The sequence below is a fragment of the Lipophrys pholis genome (assembly GCF_963383615.2).
Source record: "Lipophrys pholis genome assembly, chromosome: 2".
In the NCBI taxonomy this organism is placed as follows: domain Eukaryota; kingdom Metazoa; phylum Chordata; class Actinopteri; order Blenniiformes; family Blenniidae; genus Lipophrys; species Lipophrys pholis.
Window position 1 is genome coordinate 20,625,031 of NC_137636.1, and position 26,557 is coordinate 20,651,587.

The 26,557-nt window shown below is 41.4% G+C and overlaps 1 protein-coding gene across 1 annotated transcript in view; it reads left to right on the forward strand.

The window, feature by feature from the left end:
- Positions 1-26,557, forward strand: part of tln2a (talin 2a) — a 95,754-nt gene that overhangs the window by 49,690 nt on the left and 19,507 nt on the right. The window contains exons 11-39 of the mRNA XM_080458113.1: positions 3,180-3,335; positions 4,160-4,261; positions 5,233-5,309; positions 6,233-6,413; positions 6,563-6,676; positions 6,772-6,880; positions 7,491-7,699; positions 8,663-8,761; positions 9,467-9,634; positions 10,468-10,612; positions 10,788-10,937; positions 13,799-13,965; positions 16,362-16,490; positions 17,635-17,748; positions 17,973-18,086; positions 18,488-18,622; positions 19,039-19,167; positions 19,286-19,388; positions 20,029-20,237; positions 21,972-22,091; positions 22,565-22,762; positions 22,913-23,052; positions 23,668-23,761; positions 23,928-24,017; positions 24,135-24,257; positions 24,382-24,525; positions 24,894-25,055; positions 25,300-25,440; positions 25,591-25,772. Of these exons, the coding sequence (XP_080314239.1) occupies positions 3,180-3,335; positions 4,160-4,261; positions 5,233-5,309; positions 6,233-6,413; positions 6,563-6,676; positions 6,772-6,880; positions 7,491-7,699; positions 8,663-8,761; positions 9,467-9,634; positions 10,468-10,612; positions 10,788-10,937; positions 13,799-13,965; positions 16,362-16,490; positions 17,635-17,748; positions 17,973-18,086; positions 18,488-18,622; positions 19,039-19,167; positions 19,286-19,388; positions 20,029-20,237; positions 21,972-22,091; positions 22,565-22,762; positions 22,913-23,052; positions 23,668-23,761; positions 23,928-24,017; positions 24,135-24,257; positions 24,382-24,525; positions 24,894-25,055; positions 25,300-25,440; positions 25,591-25,772 (4,004 nt within the window). The remainder of the gene's footprint in view (positions 1-3,179; positions 3,336-4,159; positions 4,262-5,232; positions 5,310-6,232; positions 6,414-6,562; positions 6,677-6,771; positions 6,881-7,490; positions 7,700-8,662; positions 8,762-9,466; positions 9,635-10,467; positions 10,613-10,787; positions 10,938-13,798; positions 13,966-16,361; positions 16,491-17,634; positions 17,749-17,972; positions 18,087-18,487; positions 18,623-19,038; positions 19,168-19,285; positions 19,389-20,028; positions 20,238-21,971; positions 22,092-22,564; positions 22,763-22,912; positions 23,053-23,667; positions 23,762-23,927; positions 24,018-24,134; positions 24,258-24,381; positions 24,526-24,893; positions 25,056-25,299; positions 25,441-25,590; positions 25,773-26,557) is intronic.

Genomic DNA, 26,557 nt, shown 5'->3' on the forward strand with positions numbered 1-26,557 from the left:
TCTGCTGATGATGGGAGACACCAAGGTACACTCTGGGAAAAGTCACCAGTCCATCACAGGATAAATGCAGGGAGACAGAAAATAACACACACACACACCTGCAGACAATTTAGTGAGAAAAGTAATTTTACGCCTATGCAATACATATCCTCAAAAAATTGTGATATAATTTGTGGGTTTTTTATGTGTTTCTTGCAAAATATTGAAGGAATTGACAAAAATCACAGGTTAGGAATTTATTTCTGTACTTTTCTTTTTCAATGTAACCCTTGTTAATAATTACTTGAAAATGTTTCATCATGCAAGGTAAAAAAAATAAAACTCCTAACTGCTGTCTTTGTCTTCTCCTGTAAAAATTGATACAGGAAATTATTTGAAAAACAAAAAGAAAACGATTGTAAAATTAAAACAAAGTGCACGTTCTTGATGAGAACATGCAAACTCCATAGAGAAAGGCTCCTGACCGGTCTCAAACTGGGGGTAATCCTACCATGAGATCGTAGCTCTTGTCACTACAACGATCTCTATAAATAGTTGTTTGATAGGAAGTTTCCTTCATTTGTTTCTTGTCTGTCTGGCTTGTTCACCATCGCGCACATACAAACCCACGCCTCCAGCGCGCTCCACCAAGGATACCAAATGCATCTGCTCAGCCAGGTGTGGCGCCATGATGATATTCAGAGCAGGAAGGAACGAGGTGGAGTGAATGGGAGATGCAAGGAGACTCTCCACAAACCTGGGATACTTATTCTTCCTGATTAAGTCCACTGATTGGTGCAACAGGGAGATTACCAGCGGTACCATCAATCAATCTGCTGTGGCAGGAGTGATGGATAACTACTTTCTTCTAACCCCATATCATTTCTAGCCAAGAGGACACGGCATTTATCAAACAAAATCTTGTCTCAAGTTTTCACTTCTGTGATCTGATTTAGTGAACGGTGATGTTTTGATGGAACTACTGGAAATGCTAAAGTGATTTTGGTTCTTTCTAGTTTGTTTTTTTTCTTTCTGAGTCTCTTTCATCACTCAAAGATAGGGGCAAAGATGAAGTGTATGTATGATGTGATTGAATCTTCATTCACTGTTAACTCCCACATAATACAGTTCACACTGTCATTTATTGCTTCTAGAAGTCTTGAGTCGTGTTCCACCTCCTGATCTCACATCCTTGTTCCCCTTGATCAGTCTGACATTGTGCCTTCAAACCCCTGCCGTGTCTGTCATCCATGAGCATAATCCAGTAGAGCAGAAACATCTTAAAAATAACCCTTGAAAGAAACGCGTCCTATGGTCTCCAACCTATAACCTCTCGAGGCTCCAGAGGCTTTACAGTTCCTCCTGGACTTTTTGCACAACTCATCTCTTTGCCCTCGCGTCACAGCCCATCAAGTTCTGTCCATCTGCTCCCCGACTGCAGCTCCTCTGCAAATGTTTGCTCTTTCCATGCGCGGGAGAAGGAAGAGAGGCTCAGGCAGCAGCTGGACTATGACGAGGTTTAGTGAACAAACTAGGAGGTTGAGAGTCGCTGACAGACTAATAAAGATGTGATTAAGACATAACATTTTAATTACTAAGTGGGAAAAGTCAGCTTTCTTTCTACTCCGTAGACAGATGAATGCCCATCTTGTCAGATCAGCATGACAATAAAATTACTTTCTTGGGGATGAGGAATCAAATTTTTTGTTGTTGCTGATCTGTTCTCTTCCCTCAATGCTGTTTGATGCCAGAACAATGAGAATCACTGGAAAAGAATGTGGACCTCGTTTGTCTCCGATTTGAATAAAACTGACATTTATATAAGCTGGTTTACATCGTGAGGTTGGAGTAGTGCTCTTGATTGAATGTTTCCATTTGTGTCATTTGCTTTTATTTTGTACCAGGCCCAAATTGAAGTTAGTGTTTGGCACAAGGAAAACAGATATTCAGTTGGTGTTGAAATTACATCCAGAGCCTTATAGAATAATTATATGGCCTATAAATGAGGCTAATTTGATGTCACATCACTGTATATTTGTATGATTAATGTACTGTTTCATCCTGTTTGTGGGAGCGCTTTCTGTCTGCTTTCACAACACATGAAATGTCAAATAATAATGATATCATATAATACATTTTATTTCTCGCCACTCAGGGAGACCAAAATAACATAATTAAATTAATCAAACACAAAGTAATAAAAAAATGCATCTATATTTTCAGAACCTCTGTTATTGATATCAGCCATTTCCATGGGCTTTTACACAATTTAAAGGAATGGAGAGCTCCAGTGTGTTTCAATTCTGAGTTTCACCAGTTCAGGGCCTTGACTGTTTAAGGTCAGTCATCTTCAGCCCACTGGTGTAACCTCGAGGTCGTTTACCCCCATACTCATGGCCTGGGAGGGCACATGCCACTAATACTGCCATTTATTTTTGACCAGGGCCATTTAAGGCCTTAAATGTGATCTGTAAAATGTTGCAATTGACTCGATATTTCACAGGGAGCCTCTGTAAACAAAGAGGTAACATGATCGTGTCTTGTCGTTCCAATAATAAATCGGGCAGCTGCAGCTGCTTCGAGTGAAGTGGATGCAGTAACCTCAACAAGAATAATTAAGAGTGCATAACAGCTTTTTTTTTTGGAGCAACAGATGATTGAAACAAGCTAATCTTAGCCTCTTATTAGAGATATATAAACAACTGGATGGCTATTGGATCACGCTCAGCCTCATGAAGCTTAAAAGCTGCAATAAATACCAAATGATATGTTATTAGCTATTGTGGGTTTAATTTGCTTTTAAGACTTTATGGTTGAACCAGCTACAGACACTTCAAAAGCCTTGAATGTTGTAAAGAGGAGGGGATGCATGCAAGTCGGAAATGAACCCAGGTGAACTTTTCTGTCTTTTCAAAGTCTCCCCACTCGTCCCCTGCAGTGTGGTTGGGTCATTAAACTCTTTCATTACCAAGTCCCAGAATACAATGACGAAATGTTGTTCGGCTGAAAAATGTAGCTGTCGCTCTGACATTCAAATAAGAGATTTTCTTTGTCTTCATTGTGTCTTTTCATGACCTTTTTCACCAAGACATATATATTTGAACTGTGCTTCAGTTGTTGTCAGTGTTTGCTCGTGTAATCTACTCAGTATTTTGGTTCAGCTACGTTAAAAGTGTATTTGGATCCGGGTTACCTTGCAGGAAAAGATGAAGAGCAAGAACAAGCTGGTGCCGAGACTCTTGGGAATCACCAAAGAGTCTGTGATGAGAGTGGATGAGAGGACCAAGGATGTGGTTCAGGAGTGGCCACTTACCACCGTGAAGAGGTGGGCAGCGTCACCCAAGAGTTTCACCCTGGTAAGTTTCACACACACAAAATACTGCTGACTATTTCTGTCCTCAGTGTTTCGATGTCTCTTGCTTTGTCGCGGTGCTCCTTTTCCTTAAATTATTGATTCCTTGTTTGCGTTAAGCATCATTTTCCTAATGCTGAACAAGACGGACAGGATCGTGGCAGAGCCAGCAGTTACTGCAGTGGTTATAAAACAATCAGTGTAGTGCTCAGTTCGCCGGTTCTGTCATTCTCTTGTGCAATTCACTTATTGAACAGGCCCCTTTGTCATCCCTGTCAATATTCCTCCTTTGTGTCAGCGCCTGGAATCCATCAGGAACATCGGTTTAATTTTGCCTGCTTGTAAGGCACAGAGTGTCTATTAAATTAACACAACTTCTATGCTGCTTTGGATGTGGCAGAAAGCTTTACAGGTCGGATGTGGTGAATTTGGAGGTAAAGCGCTAATATTTTCTCTGAGGATGGCATGGTTGATTGATTTCGCCTTTTGACTGTGTTAGGACTGAAACCTTTATATTTCACTCTTTCAGGATATATGTGGCCATACGACTAGAAAATCTTGCAATGCATCACGTTTTCTGGTATAAAATTGTCCCCGAGAAGGCTTCTGAGTGAATCTGACTCTGTATTTTTCACTTTTTTTTTTTGGGTGCCACCCTGCACAATGTGCATTGCCCATGTGAGACCAGCTGTCTCCATGGATTCCCTCTAATCCTCCCAGTAAATCCTTGGCCTGTGTACTGTAGATGCACTGCATTGGTTACTTTTCGTCCCAATCCAGCATGAAATGCATGCATTGATGGAACTTGGTGTGTCTGTCTGTGCGCAGGACTTCGGAGAGTACCAGGAGAGCTACTACTCAGTCCAGACCACTGAAGGGGAACAGATCTCCCAGCTCATTGCCGGTTACATTGACATCATCCTCAAAAAGGTGAGACGTTTATCTCCAGGGACACTGATGAATCCTAATGAATCAATATCCTCCGGTGGCAGATACGTTCTCAGATCTGTTGACGCTTGATAGCCCCGGCTGCACTGTCATTCCAACTGCAGTTAAATAAATCCGAAGCAGGGGGAAGGAAGCGGGGCTTGTGTGGCACAGGTAAACCGCAAGCACTCGAGCGGTTTAGAACAGATGACCTTTTTACAATGAACCTAATTAAAGATCCTTTTCACAAGCAATACAACATGTTTAATCAAGACTTCAACGAGACTCACGACTTCACTGAATGCGAGTCTGTTAGTGTGCGGTTTCTCTTTGTATGACTCATATTTTACTGTTCCTTTTCTCGGATATGGATGAAAATAATGCTTAATAAAGCTTTATAATAATAACTTAATTTCACTTTAGAGCTCCTGCCATAAAACACAAAGCTCATCATCATCATCATCATCATCATCATCATCATCATCACAATGGATCATCAAGCAAATGTAATACAATTGAGAAACAGTCGAAATACAACATTTAATCAAGACAAAATACAGTTGGTTTTAAAAAGCTTGTTTAAAAAGAGGATTGGGATGTGGAGAGTCATGTTCCCAAGTGCATGTCAGTCCAGAGCAATGAGAAGCTGACAGGGAAACGCCCCGTCAGGCTTTGGTTTTTAATTCCTGCCGCGGCGATGATTAACAGAAACCAACCAGAGGACCTTCAGCTGTTTGAGCTCATATGAAATCAAATACTAAGTAATTTACTCAGTTTTAAATGTTTGCATACTAAGCTATTTACATATTTGAGAGGTGTCTTCCAACACCCCTTAAACCTTTTTTGTTGTTGTTTTTCAATCCTTCTTGGTATGTCACTAACCTTTGAAGATTCCGTGCCAACTATGCAGCGATCTGGGATAAATTTGCTGCTCCAAGTAACAAGAACAAACATTTTGTCTTTCTCTCCTGTAGAAACAAAGCAAGGACCGCTTTGGATTAGAAGGTGATGAAGAGTCAACCATGCTTGAGGAGTCTGTGTCCCCGAAAAAGTATGTAAATCAGCCTGACTAATGAAATGCTACGTCCTTCTTCATGCCAGCAGCAAGGCTCAATTGTTGGCAGTGCCTGCACCTTAATTCAACGTTGTTGAAAAACAAGAGCTTATGAGTTATATGGCCAACAGGTTCCGTCTTTGTTGTAGAAATACATGGAAACTAGTATAAACCATGTATTGATCTGTAATACCACAAGAAAAGGCTTTTTGAAGAAATGTGTAATTCTGGAAATATCTTATTATAAACTCTCTAAATCTGTCAACCAAATAGCAACATATAAAAAGTTATCTGATGTTATTGGAAGAGAGCACACAAAGTGATGGATTTATATTTCTTACCTGGCACATCCATCTTCATCATTTCAGCACAGGAACACTTCCTTACCTGTACTTCATCCTGAGAGATGATCGTTATGTCAGGTTTCTTTCCCTGCAGCGGACACACAAGGGCTCTGTCTGAACATTCTCTTTTTCATCTGGCTTTTTTCTTGAATATGTCCTGAATGCAAAAAAAAAACCTTCGATGTTGTTTTCCATATTTTTGTTTAACCTTTTTTTTATATATATATTTTGTCACGAATATGTAAATAGCAATGTAGTCTTTAGTGGTTATTGTAAAATTTAAAGCTCTGAATCACACTCGTTTTGGACAAGCTGATATCCGTAATATATATTGTTGGTGATGTTATATAAGCTTTAAGTATGCTGATCAATCAAATGAGAGACTACAGAAACAGAAGGTGACCTGAGGGGCATAAAGCAGCCTTCTCTAGCATTTGGTTTTGATTCTTTAAAACTCATTTTTAAGAGCTGCATTTTGCAATTTTGCACTTGACAATGTTCTGGAGATGGCTCACTAGGTTCTGCCAGAAGGTCCTGGATTATGCTACAAATTGCCTTGTTTCTACACCCTTGCAGGTCGACCATCCTGCAGCAGCAGTTTAACCGCGTGGGCCGGGTGGAGCACGGCTCTGTGGCGCTGCCTGGGGTAATCCGCTCCGGCTCTATTGGCACTGAGTCGCTTAGCATGGGTACCATGCCATCTGCTCAGCAGCAGATCACGATGGGTCAAATGCACCGTGGACACATGCCACCGCTGGTAGGAACCGCTTGAGCCAAGAGAGTGATGAAATCCTGTTAAAGCCACTCACATAGGACTTTGTTGTCTGGACAGCCAGTCTTCCTCCTCCATCACTCCAGGCTTCATTGTGCGAGGCTGTAAATCTGTGTATTTTCCTTTCTATTCAGAGCTCAGCACAGCAGGCTCTGATGGGAACCATCAACACCAGCATGCAAGCTGTACAGAAGGCCCAGATAGACCTGGGTGAGGTGGACAACCTGCCACCGCTGGGACAGGACATGGTACTATACACAAGGATCATCAGATACTCTATGACATATACAGCAAAGATCCCTTTCTACATAATGGCTGTAATTGTGTTGTGGTCTGTGTTTAGGCCTCGAAGGTGTGGATTCAAAACAAGATGGATGAATCGAAACATGAGATCCACTCTCAGGTCGATGCCATCACTGCAGGAACTGCTTCTGTTGTTAACCTCACAGCTGGTCAGTGGATCAGGCATGACTCGGCAAATTCTCATCCGATCTTTCCCTGTCCTTTGTTAGGATGTGAATCTGTTTCTTTATGGGCTGGGTGTGGATTTGTTCTGGATATTACCGACTCTGGCCGAATTTGTTCAGTGTTTGGTAGCTATGTAAGATAAAATGTGAATGAAATGTAATGTATTACATAAAAGTAAAAAAAACAAACAAACACACAGAAAGCATAAGAATGTGTTCAATCGCTTTTATGTTTCAGCCATTTTTCATTTTTTTTTGGTTTGTATTACTGGAAGTATTTGGCCAATTAGAGAGTTTATTGTAAAAAAAAACCAATCTGGTGTTCATTACCATTCTTATAGAACTTTCTTTTTTTTAAATCTAGTCGTTCCCCAGATCCTACTGTGGTTTGGAGTGTGCCGGCTGGTGAAAGTGTCAATTGGCATTGTGCCACATTGCAATTTATAGATCCATTGTTTGTGCAGTTTTTAGATTGAACATACTTCCATTCTTTTCTCTTCTTTTCCCGCAATTTCTCTTGGTTTACGTCACAAGTTTGTTGTTTCTGTTTTATGTCGAGAGCTTCCTCGTACTGACCTTTTTCCCCCACATGCAGGTGATCCCACGGACACTGACTACACAGCAGTGGGCTGTGCCATCACCACCATTTCCTCCAACCTGACCGAAATGTCGAAGGGTGTGAAGCTGTTGGCTGCGCTCATGGAGGATGATGTCGGTGGAGGTAATGACCTGATGAAGGCTGCCAGAACTCTGGCGGGGGCCGTGTCCGACCTGCTGAAGGCCGTGGAGCCAGCGTCTGGAGAGGTGAGTGAAGGCCATACTAAATATCCAAGCCAAACTCATTTGTGTCGTCTGCACCTTTGTATCTGGTTTGGGAGAATACTAAAATACAGTTTTGTATGGATTAGTGACGTGTACTGTATACGGTGGTTAAAGGGGAGAAGTGCACCTGGCTTGTCGTGGTAAAAGTGGGCTGTGTTATTTTAAGTTGGAAACACATAAAGAGAACATAAAGCCTGAGAAGGGAAGACCGTATCTCAGAAATTATCCAAACAAATACCAGGAAGAAAGGAGAGTGCTGTGGTTTGAGAGGAAAGTTTGCAGGAGCCGAGAAAAAGGAGAGTGATGTGTGAAAGTATTGCCTCACTCGTGAATTTGATTCCAAGCAAACTCTGCACCATTTGCGTGTGTTAAAATGCCAGACCTTCTGTGTATTTGATTGTGCATACAATGTTTTGTTGTGTCGAAACTAACAACTTCAAAAGTTAATCAAGTTTTCTCACTGAGCAGATCTTCAGCGAGACAGTCTGTCATCTGTTGATAAAGTCCCAAACTTCACTAAATTACATTACAGTCACTCGAATCATGCTTCATCTGAGCAAAGAACTCAGATTGAAGGTCACTTTCTTACTCTATGTGTGTTCAGTCATCGAAAAATATCGGATGACTAATCCACTCATTCACTTCAAAGGATTCTGCATCTTCTCAGACTTTATTATCACAACATAGATTTGTGGCCTTATTTCACTGTAAAAGATTAGTTCAGTCATGCAGTGAGGTGTGCTGTCTTTGGGGAAAGCGCTGTAGGTTTGCTGTGTTTTCTCCACAAGTATTCAGTGCGAGTGCAGCGCAAGAGAACAATTGATGCTTGAATGGAGAAACAGACTACAGCAAAGAAAATCTGTGTACAAGTTTAGTATGTCTCCAAAACACATCATGCTGTTCATCACGCTCGTGGTTTTTCTGTGTGCACATGTGTGTCTACAGCCCAGACAGACTGTGCTGACTGCGGCAGGCAGCATCGGCCAAGCCAGCGGAGATCTCCTGCGCCAGATTGGAGAGAACGAGACAGACGAGAGGTTCCAGGTAACACAGCAGGCCGTCCGTTTATCACCATGGCTCCATTCAGGGAAAACTCAGAGCTCTGCGACTGCTCAATCATTTAATCAGAAACACCGTGCGGAGGAAAATCAGTAGAGCACATTGTGAATTGTGAAGCCTTTTCTGTAATTATTGCGTCCGTTCGTTTTGGTTACAATGATAAAAGATTGGTCAAGATGACGCAGCTATACTGAAATCAACAACACTGCAGCGTGCACAGGAATGTATTTCACTATTTTAATGCCATCCAGCATGGATGAGTTGAGCAGATGTGCAGTGGCTTAATGTTTTTTTTAATTAGATTAGACTGTTGACGTCGCAGCTTTGATAATAAATCAATTAGTAAATACTGTTGTGATTCCTTATGGAAATACAATGGATCTCTCGTGATTATATTTCAAAAGATCACAAGCTTTTGACATCTTTTTTCTTTCTTTTTTTAACTTGGAGGCCATAATTATCAAAAATGCTTAAAACATTTAGTTTCTGTATCATTGTCGCCATTCCTTTCATGCTGCATCAGTGACATTTAAAGCACTTTGTAATTTGTAGTGAGTGTGAAAACAAATTTACAATTCCATATTTATTTCTGGTCTTTTAGTGCAAAAAAATAGTCATTTAACATTTATGGATTCATATATTATACAAATATATGTTTTCACTGCTTTTCATGTGTTCTTGTTGTTGCAGGACGTCCTGATGAATCTGGCCAAGGCGGTTGCCAACGCGGCAGCCATGTTGGTGCTGAAGGCCAAGAACGTGGCTCAGGTCGCAGAGGACACTGTCCTCCAGAACCGGGTCATTGCAGCCGCTACGCAGTGCGCTCTGTCCACCTCCCAGCTGGTGGCATGTGCCAAGGTACAGTGACATCAGTAAATTCATCGGCATGAGATGCGACTCATCTCCATGGCATCCTATCAGATTTCCAACAAGCTGCATTAGATTCCGTGGAAAATAAATTCCGTAGATGTTATTGTGTTGAATACTTGGAAATGATGAGCTGTTGATGAAATATTTTGAGCCCCAATTTTGTGTTAGAATAAAACACTTTCAGGATAATTAAGTAGATTTTCTGGTGAATTCAATATATAACAATTTATTTCTTGACATATGAGATTTTTTTTCCGGCTGCAGCTAAAATATGTATTTTTTTGCAGAGTAAATAAATCAGAAGGCGCTGAGGTGTTATTAAGTACCCTCTGTGCTCATAATATTTGTGAATCCTTAACTGTACAACCCACATGCCTCTAATTAGTTTGAATGCCCTCCTGGCTCCCAGTCTGAATAGTTGCATTTGCAAAACAAATCCTCACCTTTGTACAATGTGAAGAGAACATCTGCTGAAGCCTGCACACGTCTGATTTTCTCTCTTTTCCTGTTCCCTCCCTTCTCTGTGTAAACATCCTATGATTTAATGATGAAATACTGTTATAGAACTATTTCTGTACTAAAGGAGAATAACTGCCCTGTCTTCATCCAATTCACATTACAGAAACAATGTTTCCATGTATAATTAAAATGGAAACTAGAAGTCTTCATATATTACATATATGCTGTCTTATTTGGATTTGATTTCTTTTTTCCCCTAAAGTTGGATTCAATTTATTTTTTCTAACCCCATCTCCTTTATTCCCTTTGTTCCCCACTCACTAATGATTTATTTACACTTTCTCCTCCTGCCTTTGTTGTAGGTTGTGAGTCCGACCATCAGTTCCCCAGTTTGCCAGGAGCAGCTAATTGAAGCTGGGAAGCTGGTGGACCGCTCCGTGGAGAGCTGCGTGCAGGCCTGCCTCTCAGCCACAGAAGATGGCGAGCTCCTCAAACAGGTCTGTTCATGTGTGGATCCAGATATCCTGGCTTGATTAGAAGAGGAGGATCCCTTAACACAAGTCTAAATCAGACTTGTGGAATACAGCACAAATTTAGCCTGTGCACAAAGCATTTGTCAATAACGTTGCTCGTGAAATGCAGCGACGATGACACGCAGCTCGTGTATTTAAGGTGAGTGCAGCTGCCAGTGTGGTCAGTCAGGCTCTGGGAGATCTCCTGCAGCACGTGCGTCAGTACACATCCAGAGGGGAGCCGATCGGACGCTACGACCAGGCCACAGACACCATCATGACGGTCACCGAGAGCATCTTCAGCTCAATGGGAGACGCGGGTGAGTCCATATAATGACAATATTACAATATACTAAATTATTTAGAAAATACATTTATTTTGTTGCTGTAATTAAGTTGGATTTTCATGCTTGTGTTCTTTAGCTTTGCTATTAGAAAAAAGTGTTTTGTATAAAGGAACTACTCCTTTCAGCCAGACTGAAACCTCTGCAGAACCAGGTTCAGTTACTGCTGCATGAGCTGGTGTTGGTAGTATGAGACAACAGGACAGGACAGGACAGACCGAGAGCAACAAACAAACAATTTAACATCAGACCGCAAACTAATCCAGACTTGATGTGGGTACTCGGCCCAGATAACAGGCTTCCAGACGCAGAGCAGGATTACTATTACACATCATCGGCAGGGTAAAACTAGCCTGTCTCACGACGGTCTAACCCCAGCTCACGTTCCCTATCAGTGAGTGAACAATCCAACGCTTGGTGAATTCTGCTTCACAATGATAGGGAGAGCCGACATCCAAAGATCAAAAAGTGGCATCGCTATGAACACTTTCCCGCCACAAGCCAGTTATCCCCGTGGTAACTTTTCTGACACCTCCTGCTTAAAACCTATAAAGTCAGAAGGATCATAAGGCCCCGCTTTCACGGTCTGTATTCATACTGAAAAATCAAGATCGAGCGAGCTTTTGCCCTTCTGCTCTACGGGAGGTTTCTGTCCAGATCTTGCAGAAAAGTGGAGAGAGAAGAGAGCACAGAGTACAAGAGAGGTGATGTTAGTGACATGTTGTGCAGCTCAACAATAATAGTTTAAGTACCTTTCAGACCTTTTACTTTCACTCAACCAAAGAAGTTAAAACATTACCTTTGCAGTTATATTTTTCAGACAGTTGTACCCACACATTACTTATACTTATCTAGAGATGACAAATTCCTCCCTCTGCCAGAGTGGGACAAAATACAATTCATAAAAATGTGCAGTGCAAATTAAACTGTAAACAAATCATACCATGTAGCACTGAACATCTCAAAAATATTATTACTGTATGATTTTAATTTGTTAGGTTGGCTTTATCAAACTTATTGTTGTGGGGTGACAGTTGCACTAACATTCACACCTATGTGGCACTTCACAGTCATCAATCATCCGCAAAAGCATGTTTGTGTATTAATGAACAAAATTATTAGGCACTATTTTATGTAATGTAGCTTAAATAAGCATCATTGGTGCAAGGTTGAAGTGTCTAACAAACTGTATGGATCTGAATGTAATCGTTTTGCAAGCCTTTCTTTTCCTTTGGTGTTAAAGTCATTGTCTTCTGTTGATTATCACAGTGGATGATTATAATACCTAAAGGATGGCTTTTCATGAAGTTTGGCCTCCATTTTTCACCGTTATTTCTGTTACTAATTGCAATGTCTCTTCACGTGTACTTTACAGAGTCTTTTGTTAAAAATAAACAGCACATTCTGTTTAGTGTAGGTTTAGTGCCCATCAGAACAAAGTGGCCATAATAACAAACTGAATTGAGTTGAATCACTATGTATTTATTTATTGATTAATTAATTAATTAATTAATTTATTGACTGAGACCGAACAGGCCTAACCTGAATTTACTGCATCCAACTTTGACAACATGAAACCCAACCTCAGGACAGACTGACCCAAGTGCATTTGCAGTTATTGTGAAACTGGCTGCATATTTAACCAATAAAACTGACATTACCGCAGCTCCAAGGTCTCTTACGTTTCTGTGTAAATGACTTGACTGTCTGTGAACGTCCCGCGCCTCCTCCTCCTCCTCCCTCCTCCGAGACTCTGATGTGGGTTTGAATGAACTGCTGTCGGGACGGCTGAGACCTCAGAGAAAGGCTGACAGTGATGTTAACAAGTCTGACAGCCGGGAAAAAAGGCAGAAAGAAATACAGAGAACTGCGGGGACCAAAGGTCAACTCAGACCAATTGATTGACCTGATAGGCCAGTCGACTTGCTGTTTGTTCAGCTGAGGCCTAAATAAATGCAGCCGGTTGGAGGATACTGCTTTTGAACTCTTGTCAGACATGTCAGGTTATTTCACACCTGGCACAAAAAAAAGAGAATAAAAAAACTCAAATCCTTCAGTAATGGACTGTTGGCAGATCAGGTGATACACTCACATGAATTATAGATGTTTACTGCCAAGATAGCTGCCAAGTCTGCTTTGACACACAGACTATAGACGCTGTTTCTCCCTTATCCTTGTTGTCATTCTTCATTTGTCTGATCCAAGAAAATATGAGAGGAAAAAAATACCAGGGCTTGTTGGACAATTATATCGAATTGTTTTTTTTCCCTCAGGAAGCTTGAGGTAATCCCGAACTGATCAGGAATGTAGCCATAAAAATGTGCGTTGTTTTTTTTTTCAGTTTGTGCAGAAAATGCAGATTACATTTCTCCAGGTTTCCATTAAATTCATTACAAGATGCATTTCTCTTCACACACCGCGTTTTAATGTTATCGAAGATATTGTGGTGATTGGTGAAGCAGGTTCAATATCAAAGTTGGAGGTTAAGTCCCCACCTAACCATGTCTATGTATATGAACTGTCGTTGGGAGTATTACGTCCAATGTAGGTCAAGAATGTTTCACTGCAGCCATCCAGATGTTATACAAATGGGTGAATGTGGTTAACAGTTTAAAACACTTTGAGACAACTGAAAACTTGAAAATGTGATCATTAAGTGAAGTTATTTCAATACACGTTTGCACAATTAAAAAAAAAAGGGTTTTACTGATACAAAAACAGTCCTATAGGGAAGATTGAAGGAATATATTTTTTAACATGACTCAGCTATTTTCACTGTCCTTCCATTTATGTGTCCACCTGATCTGTCCTCCCGAACCCTTCGTGTCGCCCCTCAGGTGAGATGGTCCGCCAGGCTCGAGTCTTGGCTCAGGCCACCTCAGACCTGGTAAATGCCATGAGGTCTGATGCCGAGATCGAGGTGGACGTGGACAACTCCAAGAAGCTCCTCGCGGCGGCTAAACTGCTGGCTGACGCCACTGCGAGGATGGTGGAGGCAGCGAAGGTGAGCAGCGCAAAGTATAGAATAATTAATCAGCCCGTGTTCTCAGTTAACTCGGCTTTTCTTCGACTGACTGCAGATTGAGGTTTGCCTTGAGTCACAGTGGTGGGATTTTTAAGAGCGGATAAACCTCTCTAAGGTTGGGCTTTACTGTGGTACATGCAGAGTGACCTTTTCAGTGACAGCAGAAAGGAAAGAAGCCAGACACCCGAAGAGAGGGGTGTGTGCGTGTGTCAAATAGGGAAACGGCCGAGAATGGCACTTCTGGAGGAGATTCTGCGTGATCGAGTTGGTAGGGTGTTAATTCCTTAATAAAAGATGACCTTTAAAACTTTATTCTTTTAATAAAAAGTAGCATAGAAATCCAAATCCTCAGGTGGATTCATCTGAAAGGGTAGTCAGCTTTCTTTGAAAGTTAAATATGCTTCTGATAGTGATATCAGGTTTATGCAGTTATTTCATGTTTACGGTCCGTGTGTGTGTGTGTGTGTGTGTGTGTGTGTGTGTGTGTGTGTGTGTGCGTACGTGCGTGCGTGCTCGGACTTGAAACCTTACTTCCAAACTGATCTAAATGCTTCTCTGACAGTATTTACTTTCAGCTCTGTGTTTGTATTGCTGCACATCGCTTCCATTGTTGATATTATAGTCTCCTTGGAGTCCTCTCAGAGGATTTACTATTTGCTTAATATCAAATATACATAAACATGGATAACTTTTCAACCGAACAAATATACATAAAAGAAAAGCTTCACTCACACTTTGCTTCATTATGAAAATCCATCGTAAACAATGTGTACAGGATTAACTTAAAATTGTGTTTTCTGTTTTAATAACTTATTAAATATTTTATACGACATCTTTGGAACATAAATTGTAACCCCGCCCCAGAACTAGATTTCGTTTATATAGAGTTGTGAAACTTGGGCACTGAGTGAGTACTTCTGCCCCTTTTTATCAAAATCACTTCAATTTTCAACGTCTGCAAGTTACATAATTTTACTGTGTGTTTTTAACTGTGACCTGCTGGTGAATCTTGTCTGTTATTGGATTGGTGTGCTGTCGAAGTCCTGGTGGATGACATTGTGTATGGCTTCAGAGTGCTATTCATCTTCTTTCTCATAGTTTAGCTTATTTTTTGGGGGGATCTAGGAGTTATGTTTATAAGAAGTAAACTTACTAAGACCTTTGAGTGGCCACAAGACAGAAATATTATGGTTAATAGCAAGTGCATTTGCCCAAATTGTCTCTATGTAAGGGCAATGTGCAGAACTAATGAGCTCTTAGAGAAATATTGTAATTATTCACTGTTATTATATTTACATTGAATCTCAACCTTTCCACCCAGCATGCCTTGAAAGTGAAAGGAGATCAAACAGCATCCCTGCAGACAGCCGAGGGGCAGGTCTAACCTTAATGTTCGTCTCTTTTCCCTCCACCCAAACTATTTATCTGCTCTCTTGCTCCATCGGTCTCATTATCTGTCTCCAGAATCATTCACCGATATTAATAACTCTCTTCACTTCCACCATGAAAATGAAATGATGCCCTCCAGCTGGTTGGTCCAGTTTTTATGCCAAACTTATCACCGTCACAGCTGGGTATTTGTTGGTGTCAATGGAGGCCAAGACCTTAGCCAGCTGTTACCTTGGTAACTAATTAATTGATTTTATGTGATTTATTTTTTTTTCTGTGTTTTACAAATCGACAACGATGGACCTAATTTTTCAAAGCTCCTGTGGCGAAACATGTACTGTGTGTTTGTAAAAGAGACCTTATATTTGAAGGCTGCTTCTCATTCATTATTTCATGCGTGCGATACAATTCTTGCCCTTTTTGGAAGGCTGGAGCATTTTCTTTAAAATTACTATGCAAATTGTCTGTTCTATTTAAATGGTTATCAGCAGTTGCCAACGAGCAGATGACGGCTGCAAAATCTACTGACATGAAACCGTTTACTAATTTCACTGTGATTAATGTTTCAGTTAGTCACACATACAATGTTTGAAAAGACACATTGTTCTTTTTTTCTGGTTGTACCCTGTGGTATCTCCGTTTGTAGCAGCCTCTCCCTGTAGCAGCTCTGAGGGTTAAATATTATTTTGCTGTCATGGGTTGCTTTGCGTGCCTTCCTCTCCATGTAGCTGCCGCCGACGCTCCCAATTAATTAGCTAAATGGCGGCTGGCTTTGCTATCTCTCTGGTTGCAGGAGCTGGGAAGGAGTGACTTAATGGCCTCCATGAAAATCCAGTGAAGAGAACCACAACAAGCTTCCTGTTGTTCTAAAATAAACAGTATCTCCTGATGTGATATTCCACGATGTTTATGGTGTTTCGATCCCTCATCTTTCATGTTTATGCTGATGTGTGTGTGTGTGTGTGTGTGTGTGTGTGTGTTCTCAGGGTGCAGCAGCTTATCCGGAGAATGAAGACCAGCAGCAGAGACTGCGGGAGGCAGCCGAGGGGCTCCGCGTGGCCACAAACGCTGCTGCTCAGAATGCCATCAAGAAGAAACTCATCAACAGGCTGGAGGTCAGCGGAGATACTAAAACTGTAACAATCGAAGCCATATGATGTAGTTACATCAGAGAAATACCACTTCCGCCAGAAGTCTTGTTGGGGGAACATTAAACACAGCTAAGATCTAAACGCAAGAAAACACGACATCCGACAGTGTGCGCAAATTCTAAATGTCACCATCTCTAAATATTTTGAGGCGCTCTATCTGCATTTACAAAGTACCAGTGACGGCAGCAAACCTCGGTAAATATAAGCTGTTGATTTGAGGTGTTTTTTTTTTTTTTGTACCATTTAAATGTCAGGCTTTTTAGGCTGTCAACTCTGGGCTTTTACTGCTTCATGACTCCCATTTGGACTCGGTTTGATGCCATTTTGAACCAAAATATCAAACTTAGTTGAAGGATTGTGTAATTTCTACATGTTTGTAAAACAGCTTCATTGTTGAACCGACTGTTTTCTTACATGGTGCCTTTCAATATTTTTACTCACAATATACATTTATTTTTTTAATTCTTATGTTTTCACATGCAGCCCTACAATGTTGGGTGTTCACATAAATAGGGACAAAAAATGTAATTAATAGTTTGGGGCTTGGACTCGCTGGAGTGATTATGTCTCTGGCTTGGTCTGGGAGCGGCTCGGGGTCCCCCCAGAAGAGCTGGAGGAAGGTGCAGGGGACAGAGATTCCTGGGCTTGTTTGCTCTCTGTACTGCCACCACTAAACCATACAGATTAAGCGGTTAAGATAATGGATGGATGGATGGTTTTGGGTAAATAGGGTAAATATCATGCATGGAAAAGGTTTCCCCTTGAACCCCAAATAATAAAGGACCAGTAAAAGAATCTGTGAACCATAAAATTCTACCTGCGAACAACAAGTCCATTTTAACAGCTAAACTGTATTTTGTGACATTTATTCATGCAACTTGTATTACCAGAAGGCGTCATCTTTTTGATTGATGTAAGGAGATGTTAAGAAACCCAGACCCAGGTAGAACTAAAAAAAAAATAAAAAATCAAGCTATTAGTCATGTCCATTAATTACTTCATTAGCACGCTCTTCTCTCCACAATCCAAACGCTGAAAAGGAATCACAGAGTGATTCAGAGAATTGATGTATTCTGCATGGATGTTTATGTCTTTTTTCACAACTCAGAATGCTGCCAAGCAAGCTGCGGCAGCAGCCACACAGACCATCGCCGCTGCTCAAAACGCTGCCGCCTCCAACAAGAACACAGCTGCTCACCAACAGCTGGTGCAGAGCTGCAAGGTGAGGATCAGCGCTGATGACGGGGAGGGCAATTTGCTCTTTGATGTTCTTCATTTTTACTTGGCCTGTTTTATTTTTCACCCATAAATGTGTCATTGAAGCGACATATATCCTCATGAAGCCTCTGTCATATCGGCTGTTTAAAACATTGTGCTTATGAAGTCATTCCTCAGATTTCATGCGTGTTTTTTTTTTTTTTTTTATGTGTGTGTTTGTGTGTATAGGCAGTGGCAGACCACATCCCACAGCTGGTTCAGGGAGTACGCGGCAGCCAGGCCAAACCAGAGGACCTCAGCGCGCAGCTCGCCCTCATCATCGCCAGTCAGAACTTCCTACAGGTACTGCATGTTCTGACCTTACCGGTTTTTCCCTCTTGCCACAAAAGGGATTATTAAATGGGCCTATATTCACACTGAGCTACTTTATGTCTACACTGGGAACTGGGATGGACTATAAATAGTGTGGCAGCCATGTGGGGACCCATTGAAAATAGGCTTGTAACCTCTTTTTGGTGTTAAAAGGCAGTTGGTGTGATGGCAGTGTGTGTGTGTGTGTGTGTTTAATATTTCAGTGTTACCTTTAAAGCTCCACAGTGACTGGTGAAATATCACAGCATAAAAAAAGGCTATTGTCCAGAGAAACACTTGCTCGTTAATATATATATATATATATATATAAAGCATAACTGGCTGTTTTTCTTCATGGTGAAAGTTTTTCCTCTCCTTGGTTTTCACTGCAGCCCGGCAGTAAGATGGTGACCTCGGCCAAGTCGTCTGTACCCACAGTGACGGATCAGGCTGCAGCCATGCAACTGGGTCAGTGTGCCAAGAACTTGGCCACCTGCCTGGCTGAGCTGAGGACGTCTGCGCAGAAGGTAGAACACGGATACACAGGGGAAGCCGTGCATGATGTGCCGTCATGAGTTCACTGCATTGACGATCTGCATTTCATGCAGTCCAGTAACCAAGATTATTCCACTTGCGCTTCAGCTATGTGGATCATACGTGTGAAATGTCAACATTGACAAAAACAAAGCCACCTACATGAGGCAGGTTTAGTGTTTTTGTTGCCGCTCAATCATATCAAATGTGTCACTCTTTATTAAATGTTTTTTTCACTACAATTACACTACAATTTTAACACCAGACTTATGACACTAGTTTGATACAGTTCCCAGATACGTGTTTTAGAGTTGGCAACAAAATATATTTTTTTAAAGGATCAATAATAAAACATACAGTGTAATTTTTCATTTTAAATGCAAAGAGACTATTTCCTGTGCTCTTCCAGGCTCATGAAGCTTGCGGCCCTATGGAGATCGACTCTGCATTGACTGCTATCCAGACTCTGAGAAGTGAACTGCAGGACGCCAAGCTGGCTGCTGCAAATGCTCAGCTGAAACCATTACCTGGAGAATCGGTGAGAAGCGCTCTGACCCCTGAGACCGTTGCACCGCATTAGCCCAGGATACACAATTTGTTTACTGTTACTATTAAAGTGCCTGAATGTTAGAAGTTTTTCCTCTCACCTCCTTTAGTTGGAGAAATGCGCTCAGGACCTCGGCAGCACCTCAAAGTCTGTGGGCTCGTCGATGGCCCAGCTGCTCACATGTGCTGCACAAGGAAATGAACACTACACAGGTTAGTGCTGCCGACTCTACTGAAGAATTAAGATTATTAAATCACCATCATTCATCTGTGACAGATGTTGGAAACTGTCAATACTGACATTTGCAGGCATTTAAAAATTGGACAGCCTTTCTGTAATGACACTTTCTTTGAAATATGTCCGGACCCTTCTATCAAACATCAACCCGACAGCCACCTTGAGCGCTGGTTTAATTTTCTTTTCTTTTTTTTTTATTTTCATCTCCCTTCAGCATTAATCTTAAAAAAAAAAAAATGTACCCAAAGTACTTGAGGAGAAATGCTCCCGCCGTCTGGAGCCGATGTTCTGTGAAGTAATCTAGTTTAAGTGTAGAATGATACGGCGTCTTCCCATTTGCTTTCCCCCATCCAGCTGATGTATTGTAGATGAGGTGTCACATTTCTTATAAGTCTCTTGGCTCTGAGACAAACGCCGTCCTTGTCTGTGTCTCTGTTTTGCTTCTTGCGGCACGTTTGTCACAACAAATAAATTGCGTTGTACACATTAAGCAAACCTGCTGTCAGTTTTAATGATTTCAAAATGAACACAAATGCCTCCTCAGTTGTCCATTTTTAAATGTTGATGCGTCTGCCTATAATTGCTCTCTACTTTAATTCTTTCCCTTGTGTGCAGGGATAGCGGCCAGAGAGACGGCTCAGGCCCTGAAAACTCTCGCCCAGGCAGCTCGCGGCGTCGCTGCTTCCACCACCGACCCCAAGGCTGCAGCCGCCATGCTGGACTCGGCTCGAGACGTTATGGAGGGCTCGGCGCTGCTCATTCACGAAGCCAAAGAGGCGTTGATTTCTCCTGGAGACGCCGAGAGCCAGCAGAGGCTGGCGCAGGTGAGACGTTTCATGATTGCTTGAGGACGTGGAGTCTATTACTTTCTGTATCACTGGTGACTCACTGAAGCCAGGAAGGTTCCATTCAACTGTCATCGTTCTGTCAGACTGCAGCACCTGTGCTATAGTTGGTGCATCGAATGTTAATGCAAAAGCAATTTAGGATTATGACAAAGATAATATACGTTCAAATTCTGCTCAAGAGGAGTTGCAAGTTCTGAATAACTTAATAACAGCCATTGTAACCACATAATCTCCAACCTTCAGCAACTCCTTGTGACCTTGGTTCATTCAGTTTTCACTCATACATTCCTTCCCTAGTTTGGTTTGAGTGTGTACTAAATTTTCCCATTGTTGGAACTGATTTCAACATCTATCCGTCTTCTATACTGCTTCATTCAGGGTGACGGACTCAACCACAGTTCTCTGTGGGTGAAGGCAGGTTACACCCTGGACAGGTCACCAATCCATCAGAGGAAACACTCACAGTCACATCTACACAGAATTTAGTCACCAATTAGCTTCATGTGCATGTTTTTGGACTGTGGAACTGTGGGACTGTGGAATATTTAGAGAAAGTCCATGCCATGCACATGAAGAACGTGAAAACGCCACACAGAAAGATGCCCAAGCCCTGACTGGACTTCACATCTACACCATCCTGGGGGTTTTATTTTAACATTATTAAATACATTTTTTCATTTGAGATTTGAGGATAAGTCTGAGTTACAGAATGATGAGTTTATTCATATTTCTATCTCAGACTTGGATTCTGCTGTAGTTTCTATAAAGGTGATGTGACTGGAAGTCTTAATATGTAAGAAGTTACATTAACAGCCAAATAATGTTCCAGTTTTGAACAACAGCCTTTTTTGCTTTGCTCGCTATACTTCATTCTGTATTTAGCTTAATGTTTTCCTAAGTATACACGTCTGGTTAGAAATAAAATTGCAGCAAAAGTGTTAAGGAGCTCCACATTAAACCCAATTGCACATTTATAAGTGAAATACCTTAACAACTTGTGCCTGCTGGTCTTGAATAAGTTAGACATTAATAATGCTTAGAAATGAATAAAAGAACTCCAAAACACCAGTAAGACCGCTACTCTTTCTCATTTCAAAGTGATTCATAATGCAAAACGTGCTAATAAGCTTCACTGCGTTGTATCTTAATTGGTTTTGATAAGGTCGAGATTGAAATAGACAACTTCGACCAGTGTGAGTGAGGGTCACAAAATCCTCACTATTAAAGTCTGACGAGCAACTTGTACCACAAGGACGTGTGTGAATACGAGCTACTAATTAAACATGTAATAATGAACTACATGTACATCTCTGAACTCGATTTATTAAATCAACGTGCATGCAATCGATTTGTTCATTTTAAAATTTGGATAATTATGCAGTGATTATAAAGTCATAACAAGCTGGTTCAAATGGGCTTAAATTACCTTCCCTCTCCTTTCACTTTAGAAATACAGTCGTGTGCTGCATGAGCCTTCAGTTCTGCAGTCTGGTCTTCATCATGTAGCATTTTTGCCTTTGTTCTCATGTATTTTTATTTGTTAAATACATTTAAACATGTTGGTTGATATTTGTCAAGAATACATTTTTCACTGCGGTGACCTCCATCGGGTTTTCTTTGTAGTTGGTTCTTCCCACTCATCCTGGCTGTCTGCATTCATACATGTGCACCTACTGACCCGTTCTGCTGTCCCAATACTGCGTGTTCCAGGTGGCCAAGGCCGTCTCTCATTCCCTGAACAACTGCGTCAACTGTCTGCCCGGCCAGAAGGACGTCGACATGGCTCTCAAAAGCATCGGGGAAGCCAGCAAAAAGCTGCTCATAGAAACGGTGAGTTTGACAAGTGATTCATTACAGCTTTTTCTTTAACTTCCACAGCTAAAATACAACAAATAAACTAATAAACAACACATTTTTAGCAAAATGTTGCTGATAACGTAGTTGTATTTACTTTTTTATACAAGTTTCAATAAGTTTAACTTTTATATTTATGCCAAAAATTTATCAATTATACGCTTCCATAAATCACATGTTGTTATGACATTCCTTTAACACATTATCTGTTTGAAGGCACATATCTTGCCCTTAGCCAGGAAAAGAAATGTTGTGATATACTGCTATACGACTGCTATAAGTGAGTAATTGAACCACAAGTGGGGCAACTTGGAATCTCCCCTTGTCAACAATCATAAAGGAGTTCTGATTGAATTGAGTCAGTTAAATGATGGTTACATCATCAGCTTCGTATTGTCTCTGTTCAAGGTACCTCCATTTTAACCCTCTCTTCTTGGTGCACTGTTCAGATCCCTCCAGCCTCCAAGTCTTTCCAGGAGGCCCAGAGTGGGCTGAACCAAACAGCGGCAGACTTGAACCAGTCAGCGGGCGAGGTGGTGCACGCCTCCAGAGGCTCCAGCGGCCAGCTGGCCGTGGCCTCTGGGAAGTTCAGCCAAGACTTTGATGAGTTCCTGGATGCCGGTATTGAAATGGCCGGGCACACTCAGGTTGGTGTGTCAGTTTATTGTCAATGGCAGTAGTTATTAAAATACCTTTTTTCCTCATTTGAAACATTAATTGCTGTAATTACCATGTGAAGAGATTAAGATATCACACATGCTGATATGTGTTTAATGTCTCATTATGTGCCATTTCAGAAAAAGGATGACCAGGTTCAGGTGATTGGGAACTTGAAGAACATCTCCATGGCCTCCAGCAAGCTGCTGCTGGCTGCTAAAAGTCTGTCTGTGGACCCAGCAGCCGCAAACGCCAAGAACCTGCTGGCTGCTGCTGCAAGGTGCCACAGCCAGCACAGCGTACACACCGACTCATAGCGTGTTTATTTAACTTATGAAGCACATTTGATTACAAGCCCTTATCATACCATTTCAGATACAACAGTTACTGTGAGCCGCAATTACTCTGAATAAAGTTCTTGAATAAAGGTTGACACTATATAATTTATGGCAAACTACAGTCAAAAACAAGACAATTTTGATCCACTTTATATAAAAGTGACGCTTTTGGGCTAATGTGGCTCCAGTTGTTGTTTGGAATTACAGCTTGAGTTTGAACAACCACGATATTGAACATTGCTAATAATTATAATCAAGGTGAAGTTTGTTATGATATTGACATTATCAGCCAAACGCATTTAGACGTCTGCTCACAATGAAAAAGCATCTATTGAAGGCTTTAATCTGACTGATTACAGCTGCCAGCCACAGCGATATTTTGAAAAAGAAGAAAACAGTGAGCTTTGAAAAACCCTTTACTGATGCATTGCTGTACAAATAAAGAAGCATAAATGTAAGGGTCCTCCCACAACCAAATGTACTCGCTCAACACCGGCATTCTGAGAGACAACTTTAAGGATTGGTGTGATATCAAATTGTTAATTACTTTGTTTCAGAGCGGTGACTGACAGCATCAACCAGCTGATCACACTGTGCACACAACAGGCTCCCGGCCAGAAGGAATGTGACAACGCCCTGCGAGAGCTGGAGGTAAACACACAGCTTCAGCAGTGTGTGATTAAACAGGAACAGTTGCATTTAGATTTGTGCCACAAGACTTAAAGGTGCAAACCAAGAAACGTTACTCCTGGTCTCACCTCCCGAGAAAGTTTTGTCAAACAATCTTCAAAGTTCTCACTGCTTCTTCGTCTCACAGGCAGTCAGAGGAATGCTGGACAATCCCAATGAACCAGTCAGTGACCTCTCCTACTTTGACTGCATTGAGAGTGTGATGGAGAACTCCAAAGTAAGAGTTACAGATGAAGCAACACACACACACACACACACACACACACACACACACTCTTTATCATCCTAAGCATTCCCTCTTTTCCGCTCTTGGTTCTGCTGATGCCCCGTTCAGGTCCTGGGAGAGTCCATGGCTGGTATTTCTCAGAACTGTAAGACTGGAGATGTCCCTGCCTTTGGGGACTGTGTGGGGTCGGCCTCTAAAGCACTGTGTGGCCTCACTGAGGCTGCAGGACAGGTGGGGCACTCCGAGACTTTAACATGACTGTATAATAAAAAATGTTTGCTCTTTTTTTTTTTTTAATGCCTTTTGTGTTGGTAGGTGTGACCCAGATGAATTTAGTTTGCTTGTTTGTCCACAGGCCTCCTATTTGGTGGGTGTGTCTGATCCCAACAGTCAGGCAGGACACCAGGGGTTGGTCGATCCTATCCAATTCGCAAAAGCTAATCAGGCCATCCAGATGGCCTGTCAAAATCTTGTAGACCCGGAGAGCAGCCCCTCCCAGGTGCATGCACACACTATTCTGTCATTTTACAATTGTATTCCCCCCAAAAAAGGCGATTAAGTTAATGACTACTGACATAGAGCTGCATGAAATCTTTTGATTTGTATATTACTTCGATGAATATATAATGTTATGAAGGTTAATCCCATAAATACCATTTTAACAGAAACTTTTGATGTAGGAGATGAGTTCCCTTTTACTTGTACAGTTTGTGTAAATGCAGTTAAAAATTCACAGTTCACTAGTTTATGTTAAGCATAAGGCACATGTGAAGAGTATTTCATCACTGCAGCATATCCTGTTAAAACTACATTTTCTGGCAGAATATCCCTCGTTAATTTCCCCATTGGTCACGTGTCATTGGACAGGTGCTCTCAGCAGCCACCATTGTTGCTAAGCACACCTCAGCATTGTGCAACGCCTGCCGTCTGGCTTCCTCCAAGACGACCAACCCGGTTGCCAAGAGGCACTTTGTCCAGTCTGCCAAGGAGGTGGCTAACAGCACTGCCAACTTGGTCAAAACCATCAAGGTAGGATTTCAGGCCTGGCCAATGACTCAGTCCTTTTGTTTTGACACATCATAATGTCATTATAAATTTAACATCAAGACTGAAGGCCTCAGTTATTCAAACTGCATAATATAAGATAATATACACTTTCTCCTCAGCATGCTATGTCTGCCAGTGTATTTTTAGTCTTGATTCCTGGGTTTGACCAACTAAATAAGCCCTTTCTAATTATTTTTGGAATGCATGTTGATATTCTGACTTGCAGGCTTTAGACGGAGATTTCTCAGAGGAGAACAGGAACAGGTGTCGAGTCGCCACCGCTCCACTAATAGAGGCTGTTGAGAACTTGACAACATTTGCTTCTAACCCAGAGTTTGCCAGCATCCCAGCTCAAATCAGCAATGAGGTATGACTCCATCACCATTACTTTGGTATTGTTTACTAAGAATCCCATCGTAAATTGTTATCATCTGCAATCATCTGCAAAAAAATAAAAAAAGATGTAGAAAGCAAATCTGTGTTCAGCTTGTTTGAACTTAAGCTTGTTTTTGTGCAGGGCTCTGCGGCGCAGGAGCCCATCCTCCACTCGGCTCGCTCCATGCTGGACAGCTCTACACATCTTCTCAAAACTGCTCGCTCATTGGTGATTAACCCCAAGGACCCGCCCACATGGTCCGGTCTGGCTGGTCACTCTCGCACCGTCTCTGACTCCATCAAGAGTCTCATCACAGCCATTCGGTTAGTGAACTAACTCTTCAGGGATTTTTACAAATGGGATTTAAAAGAGAATGAATTTCTATCCTTTAGAAATGCATCAAGACTTTTGTTAGACAAGTGCAGACTGCTGCCCTTCAATCCAGTGTCACATTAAGAAAGGATGACAAAACTATATTGAAGTTTCAGTGATTACATACAGTATGTTGTGTCTCTTACAGCTTGTCATGTCCTTCACCAGCTTCTGCTGCCAAATACTCTAAAATCTTTCTTTCACAATTGCCACACTTCACACAACACTTTAAGTGTAAATATTCGGAGTAACGGGGTTTGTGAAAAGGGCTATTTTAATAATTTGTCACATTCATTTGCACTTTGTGTCAACAAACGAAGGTTATTTCTTCCTATTCCTTTAATGGCCTTGCTTTTCACACTCATTCCTTAGTGACCTTGCTTTTCACACTCATTCTCTCAGACATTTCATGATACATATTGAATATTTAAAAAGGTTGAATAATATCCAAATATGGTGTTTATTTACCGTATTTTGGCTTTCTAATAGTAATACTCCAGTCTGAAAGTTAAATATGAAGTTACCAACAACTGCCTCGCTACATTTAGATACTAAACACCGAGAAACACTACGCCTTTCTCTTTTATTTTACAGAGTATAATCCATTACATCACTTTTTATACTGTTTTTTTTATGCCATTGGCTCCTTTTGCTGTGCGTTGATGCAGTTGTCAGGATTAAAGAAGGGGAACATTCAGAGCTGAGTTTGCAAAGTTGAGAATCAGTACTGTGATAC